This window comes from Belonocnema kinseyi, chromosome 2 (assembly GCF_010883055.1).
Source record: "Belonocnema kinseyi isolate 2016_QV_RU_SX_M_011 chromosome 2, B_treatae_v1, whole genome shotgun sequence".
In the NCBI taxonomy this organism is placed as follows: domain Eukaryota; kingdom Metazoa; phylum Arthropoda; class Insecta; order Hymenoptera; family Cynipidae; genus Belonocnema; species Belonocnema kinseyi.
In genome coordinates this window covers 59,516,270-59,524,147 of record NC_046658.1, presented here as the reverse complement: position 1 = coordinate 59,524,147, position 7,878 = coordinate 59,516,270, and the positions used below count along the sequence as shown (strand labels likewise).

Sequence of the window (7,878 nt, the reverse complement as noted above, 5' to 3'; positions counted from 1 at the left end):
TTGACCTAGAAAAAGCTTTTGACAAGGTAGATAGAAGTAAACTTTGGGAAGTCCTGAAAGAGTATGGAGTCAATGGATGGATCCTACAAGCTATAAAAACAAAATATACAGGTAGCAAAGCGAGTGTAAGAGTGAATGTGAAACTGAGTGACGGTTTCGATATTATTCAAGGAGTTAGACAAGGATGCGTTATGTCTTCATGGTTATTTATATTATTTATGGACAAGTGTTTAAAAATGGCTTTCTTCGACGAAGAGGGTGTGGATCTCGAAACAGTAAGGGTACGTGGGTTAGCGTTCGCAGATGATAAGGTTGTTATGGCAGAGTCTATCGAAGACTTACAAAGAATGTTGAATAAACTAGATGCAAGCGTGAAGAAGCATGGGTTTCAAGTAATTCGGGTTTCAATTGTATAAGAGCATCTGTCACTGAATTAATGGATTAATTTGATTCTTTTACACTGCAGAATTGGAGCATATTAATATATGAAATTCCACACGCCCAGCACAAAGACAACATTAACTATTTTCACGTAGTCGTTGAGAGACAAAAAAAAGTATTTAAAAACAAATATTAAATGATTGCGAGTATTTTGACTTTAAATATTAATAGTCCTGTTTAGAGTAAATACATATATTGCATTTTTAAACATTATATTACAAATAAAATTTCTAAGGCTACGGGGGTATCGAACCTACATATCTATTATACCTAAATCTAACGCCTAGCACTCGGGAGTGCTAACCACTGCACTAAACCGACAAGTTGAAACTCGTTGAAAAAGCCATCCTCATAAGGTACAGATCAGAAAAGTTAAATTACCAAATTTTAAGTTCTCTTTTTCTAGTTATTTATTATTATGCGACGTTATGTAAATATAAAATACACGAACTTTTAACAGGAACATTAATAAAATACTTTTTAAATAAATAATTTAAATCATTTAAAATTTTTCTTCGGGAGATATTTTGTTTTTTCCGGTTGTAGACTACTTGAAAACTTTTTAGAATGACAGGAAATGTAATTTTTTATGAACATTTAAAATTTTTAACGACGGAACTCAGAAATTTGATCGTAAGTGTTCACAATTTCTTAATAATAATTTTGTTTAACTTTCGTGTAAGGTTTGGTTTTTAGGTGTTTTATACTATTTTAAAACGTTGAAGATTGATAGAAAAGTCAGCCCCCGACTGGGATTTTGACATAAATTTTGCCTAGCGAGTCCCCGACCAGCGCAAGGTTAGGCTCTTAAAAAACAAACATAGCCCGGCTAGTCCCCGTCCAGAAACCTTGTTGTACTAGGACAAACCCGGGCTATTTCCACGCGGGCTTTCAAAATACTAAACTTTCAAACTAAAAGTTATAATTTTTGATAATTTCATTAGGAAAAGTTAAAATTGTCTTATTTTTAATTTAAAGCATTCAGAATTGAACAATTTTATTTTAAATTCAAGAATCTCGAAATTGAATGATTTCAGAATAAAATGTTAAAAATGGATCAATTTCAAAACGTTAAAAATGGAATATTACTTTCTTAGAATTTTGAGAAATATAGCATTTTAAATTTTAAACTATTGAACTTTAATAAATTTGAATTTGAACCGACTTGAGTTAGACAATTTGAAATTAAAAACTAAATTGAATGTTCCAAAGAAAAATCTTGTGAAATCCTAGAAATCTAAATTTTCATTAAATTAAAAAATAAATCCATCATTATTTTTAACATTCAAAATGGAAAAATTAAAAATATAACCTTTAAAATTAAATTATTTTGAAAAAAAACGTTGAAAATTAAGTAATTTTAAATGGAAAAGATTAAAAATAATAAAATTATACTCCAGAAACTTGAAACTCAAACGAATTTCAATTTTATTTAAAACTTTGTTGTGCTGAAATCCTTAAAAATTTCTATTAGATTAAGTAAATTTAATTATTTTAAAATTAGTATTTTTTAAATCGTTAATTATACTTTTCGGAATTCAACTATTTCAATGTTAAGCGAAAAATATAAACCTATGATAAGGAAAAATGGAAGATTTAGCGTTTACCATGAAAATTCAGAATTCTAACATTGTAACCACTAAAAATCAAAGAATCGATTCAATTATTCAATAGATACATTGCTTTTTCTTTAACTGAATTTGAAATTTTGAACTTTTTGGAACATTTTTAAAATAAAAAAAACTTTAATATTCAATGCCTCGTTCTAAAATCGGCTCATTTTTCAGGCTTGAATTTGAGGAATTCTCTTGATTTTTCATTGTTTTGAATTTGTTCTGGACGCTATTAAGTCTTTCAATTTGATAATTTACGATTTCGCAGAATTTAAGAAAACATAAATTTTTTTACTTTTAAAATTGAAACCAAACTATTTAGAATATTTAAATCTAAAATTATTAAATTAAACTTTCAAAGTGATCGGATAGATTTTTTACTAAAAAATGTGATTCTTGTAAAAGTTCTTTCAAAATTCAAGAATTTTACATATTGTGAACCTTTAAAGTTTAATTGTTCACAGTGGCGCTAATCCGCTCCCTAGTTATTAAAAATTTGAATGGTAAAATATACTTTTATACATTTTTATAGATATAAATACTTAAGCATCCATTAATTACTTAAGGCTTTTTGGGGAGAGAAGAATAAAGAATTTCTTGCGTAAGTTTCTTTTTGTCATTATTTTTCATTTTTCGCATTATTATTTATTGAATATTATAGAATGCACTTATCACCGAAAGAATAATTCAATTTTTTAACGAATTAAAATAATTTATTTATGCAAAATGAATTTTATCATTAGAACCGCTAGCTTTAAGAATAATAGTTTTGGTTATTTTTTATTGCTGATCAAATTAAAATATTTGCATTTTTTGTCAAATATACTTCTGTAAAATGTACGGCCCTGGGCGACGATTCGGTCGTTGGACTTGGAGGCTGATTGGACTGGAACTTGGATGTCGGCTTCGGCCAGTCGGGAGCATGTCGGGAGTATTCGTTTTCGTTCAGTCATTCCGATAACGGATAAAGAACGATATCGGGCTAGAGTTATTATCGGAAATCTACCTTCCTTATAGAATCTATTACTCTAGCCAACAAACTACACAGTCTGGAAACGTTCTTCGAGTCGTGCAGGTCAGTCATAAGAAATCGAATCACTTGTCTTACGATTTTCACAAATTGATTCTAATTAAAACAGAAAATAGCAGAGTACATACATCTCTGCGCAAACTGGTAAACGACTTGGTTGATTGAAAACAAGAAGATGTCGCTGGACGATGTGAGTAAACAATGCTAAATAATCTAAATTGTTGGCCATTCTATCAATATTGACATTATTGGATTCTTCCGGTTCCGGCTAATGAAGTTCAATCACTTCCGAATTACCGCGGGAAAAGTTCAGTGTATTTCTATGATGCTCTTGTGATAAAGTAGTATAGTAGACTGATCAAATTCAAAGAACCATGTTAAAAATTATAATTATTGAATTGCGTTAACTTGAATTTAACAGCACATTAATGTATTTTTCTTCGAATAGAGGGAAGAGAAGATTTGCTTTCTAATCATTGTTACATTACCATTCGGAAATCCAATGATTTCAAATGGCTGATTTCGTATTGAAATTAAAATTATTCGAAGCTAATTATTTGTTTTTAGAGAGTACACATATTTTTTGCTAAAAATAGTCAAAGAATGTATGATGGAATCAATTACTGAGGTCGAAGGTTGAATCTTTTATATTTTCTCGTAAATGCTCGATTCCGTAGTTTATCCTTCATTTAAGTCTTGAAATAAAAAGTAATTATACTAGTTTTAAACATTTAAAAATAATTACTCTATTTTAATGAATGAGTTCTATTTCAATATTTGCTAAGTGCAAAATTAGTGAATTTATATTTAATAAATAATACTTTTCGTTTCCACGTTGATGCAAGAATAGAAAAGATACGTTGATTCGAGACGAATCGATTGACTTAATATGAATACATTTGATCGAAGTATAAGGAAGTTATGGTCATATTTAAACTTTTTTAATCAATATAATTCAACATTGATGCAAGAACGGAAGTTATAGTAATTTATATAAATTTAAAAAATCTGTTTTAAATAAGAAACCTTTTTTCATCAACATGATTAAAAATTCATATAAGAATAGAAAAGGCTTTTTAATTTTACTTCCTTTAAGGAAGCAAATATATTTTCTAATTAATCATAATGGGGAAGCAAAGTGCTTGTCAAATGAGTACCATAAAATTGTAAATCCAAAGTGGAAACAACCGGAAACAAATTCACCTGTTTTTACCACGCACACCCTAAACTTCTTCCAGTTGCTAAAAGAAAAATTTAAATCGCGGTCTTGCGGCCTAAACCGCCTAAAAAGGGTTATAACTATTTATTAACGTTAACTAGGTGTAGTATTCTTGCTCTAATTGGGTCAATTTTTATCTGTTGGCGTCTTATTGTACCATTAGTTTTATTTTCTCGATGCATTTATTATTTTTACGGAAATTACCCTTTACTGAAAGCTGATCGTACAGAATTAGATAACCAACAAAATGGGAATTTTTCAAGAGTGAAAAAACCTTCTCTAAATTTGAAATCACTGTTTAATAATAAAAGAAATGCCTGCTCGCGAGCCGCAGTGTTGCTGCATGCAATCATGAAAAAAAGTTGGATAAAAAAAAGTTATCCAGGCGTAAATTTGAGATTAAAATTATGTGCGTTTTTAAAATCTGTTTTATATAGCGATTACAAAGCGGATTTTCAATTGTTTGCAAAAAATAAAAATTTACTCCCGTGATAAGATGCTGATAAGATCGCGATAACAAAGTATGACATTTTTTTGGCTAAAATTAAAAAAAAAACATTAATATCTTTTCCGTCATTAAATGATGACTGACAAAAATATCAACGTTAAAAGGTTGAAAAACAATAATTAAAATGATTACGTTAAAATTGTAACTAATATTTTAAATCGATTTTTTGAATTGTATAAGAAAATCATATAATTATATAAACAAATATATATTTTGTGAAACTCCCTTTACCACAATATTATCTTCGTTACCAGATAATAAACACATCAATTAATATTCTACTTTTTCTAAAACTTTTTTCTTAAGCTGTCGGTAATAGGGATCGTCCATATATTACGTAAGAATTTTTTCTTTTGTTTATATCGCTGTGTCCTTTTCAACTTGATAAAAATATTATTTTCGTCTTTATTCAAACAACAGAAAAACGTCTTACGTAATATATGGACAATCCCATACCGCTGTTTACCCTAAATAAATTCTTTGATTTATTAATTTTTTAGCAATTCAACAAAGCTGTAGAGGATGTGAAGGAATTGGCTTCTACGCCTTCTGATGCTGATCTCTTGGAGATTTATGCTTTATACAAACAGGCTACTGTCGGTGATTGTAATACAGGTAAATATGATTAAATACCAAATATTGTGTCTGGATAATTGTTTGATGAATTTGGTTCTTTTATTGAAAAATCTCCTTTTTTACTTTATCTTCTTTTAATTGTTAAAGCTAAAAAAATTCCATTTGAAGTAATAAAACCTAAACTGTAAACCATTTTAAGCAATTTTAAGCGAGAAATATTACAAATTAATTATATTTTTGTTCTAAACTGAGCCTTTTTTCAATTAAAAGTTACAATATTTTAATTTTAAATAGTTTAAAAATCCTTAAACAGCTTTGAATTGTATTTCAAAATCTGGAAGTCTACATGTTGTTTTAAATTTATTTCAATTTTCAATTATTCTTATATTTTTTTAGAGCTTCTAAAACTCTTTTAAAAGGATTCGAATTCTTCAGAAAAACTTTATGCAAAATAAAGCAAATTTCCTTCAAATCTTCTAGATTCATTTTTGAGAATTGAGCTGCCGGATCGAATAAACTTATTTCGCCGGGAGTGGGAAGGCCCCTGGAAGTTTTTAAAAGCATTTTCGAATTTTAATTTTGAACGACTATATTTAGATGTAGAATTTCATTACACATCTTTTTTATCTCAGGCTAAAAGTTGTAGCTTTCTTAGTTTTCTAGTTAAAGCTAAAGAACTGCATTTTTTTGGAAAATCTATTTTAATTAGTTTTCTACTTCAAGTCGTGCTCATTCAGTCAGGTTTTAGACTTTTTCAATAAAATTTTTAGGGAATGTAGTTCGAAATGCCCTTTGACTGATGAATCAAAAGAAATTCAAAAATTTATTTTTAAAAAACTTGTTAATTCTTGTCTGATGCGTGGCGCAAATCGGACTTCTCTAACGTCCAGCGGGAAAGTTGTTAACAACAGTAGAAAGATGTTTTATGGACAATTTTAGCCCAATCGAATTGATATTCGAGAAATTTTAACGTCTCGAGTCGCTAGCGGCTAGGCGATACGCGCGCGAACTATAGTGAGAGTTTAAGAATCGATTAATAACACAGTTCACCGGTGTCAAAAATAAAAAACTAATGAAGCAATAAAATAATGTCAAAGTATTATGAACAAATAAATAATATTGCATAATGTAAAATAATTTATTCATTTAATATTATGTACAATAGAATGGTTCTAAATATGTTAAATATTATGTTTTTTAAACTAATGAGATCCTTGTTCGCTTTGACATGTACATTCTATTTACGGAAAGTACACAGCAATTATTTTTTATTCAGAACATCTGTCATCGTCCAAAGCCATATTTTGATTCTTACTCTCACCAGGTTTAGTTTCAATTAATTAAAAAAAAGTAACGCCCATTACAACATGAATGAAAAACAAACGCACTTTCTTGATCTTTCACTTTTTTTAATCCCAGGAATTTGAAGCATTGAAAAATTCGTGGAATTAGAAATCCGATTAATCTCAACTATTAGATGTTCATGTTTTCCTTCTGTACAGTTTGTCTCACAAATAGAACCATTCTCTTGTACATAATATTAAATGAATAAATTATTTTACATTATGCAATATTATTTATTTATTAATAATATTTTGATATTACCTGATTACTTGATTAGTTTTTATTTTTTGGCGCCGGTGAACTTTATCATGACTCACTTCTGAGACTCGCAACAGCCCGCACGCGAATCCTATATGCGCCGCGCATCAGAAAAAAATTAACAACAATTTGATTAAAAAGGACTAAAAACTGACTGGGCACTAGTTGAAGTGAAAAAAGGAATTAAAATAGATTTGTCTAAAAAAAGTCAGTTTTTTAGCTCTAACTAGAAAACTAAAAAAAACTACAACTTTTGACTGGAAGAAAAAAGATGCGCAATTAAATTCTACATCTACATCTATTCTTCAAAAATTAAAATTCTAAATTTTGCTTGAAAGCCTCCAGGGATTTTCCCACTCCCGGCGAAATAATTTGTGTCCTTACTCGATCCAGCAACTCAAGTTTAGACATCTTTTTAAATACCCTTAAATATGCTCTCAAAATTTATTTTCCATTTTCCTATGAATTTTAAGAAAATGTTTTTTATTCCTTTGAAGCCTTTCATAATTCTTAACGCAATAACGACATATGGATGGAATCCCACGTTGTTAGTAGTGCTCTGAAAATTCAGGTTGTTGTACTTGGATTAAAAAGCTTCTAATTTTTTTTTCTACATCTGCAAAAATCTATATTTTGTTTTAAATTATGTCGGGGGCTATTTGCACCAAAATTTCAGTACGAATAGCCGGATTTTGTGGGTATACGTAGACACTTTGTCAAATATTTCTAAATATGAAGCAATTATTCTTCTTTTTCCTAATTAGAAAATTTTAATGTTAAAATTTTAGGCTAAAACAGTATTTTAAATTTAATAAAAGCCTTAGTTATGAACATCTTTGTTTGAATATGTATTAATATTATAATTATATTATTATATTAAAATTATATA

General features: G+C 28.7%; 1 protein-coding gene across 1 annotated transcript in view; it reads left to right on the top strand.

The window, feature by feature from the left end:
* Window positions 1–2,949: 2,949 nt before the first annotated feature.
* The window catches only part of LOC117168134 (acyl-CoA-binding protein-like), a 6,617-nt gene continuing 1,688 nt past the window's right edge, over window positions 2,950–7,878 (top strand). The window contains exons 1-3 of the mRNA XM_033353552.1: window positions 2,950–3,129; window positions 3,194–3,274; window positions 5,312–5,426. Coding sequence (XP_033209443.1) covers window positions 3,260–3,274; window positions 5,312–5,426 — 130 coding nt within the window. The 5' untranslated portion in view covers window positions 2,950–3,129; window positions 3,194–3,259. The remainder of the gene's footprint in view (window positions 3,130–3,193; window positions 3,275–5,311; window positions 5,427–7,878) is intronic.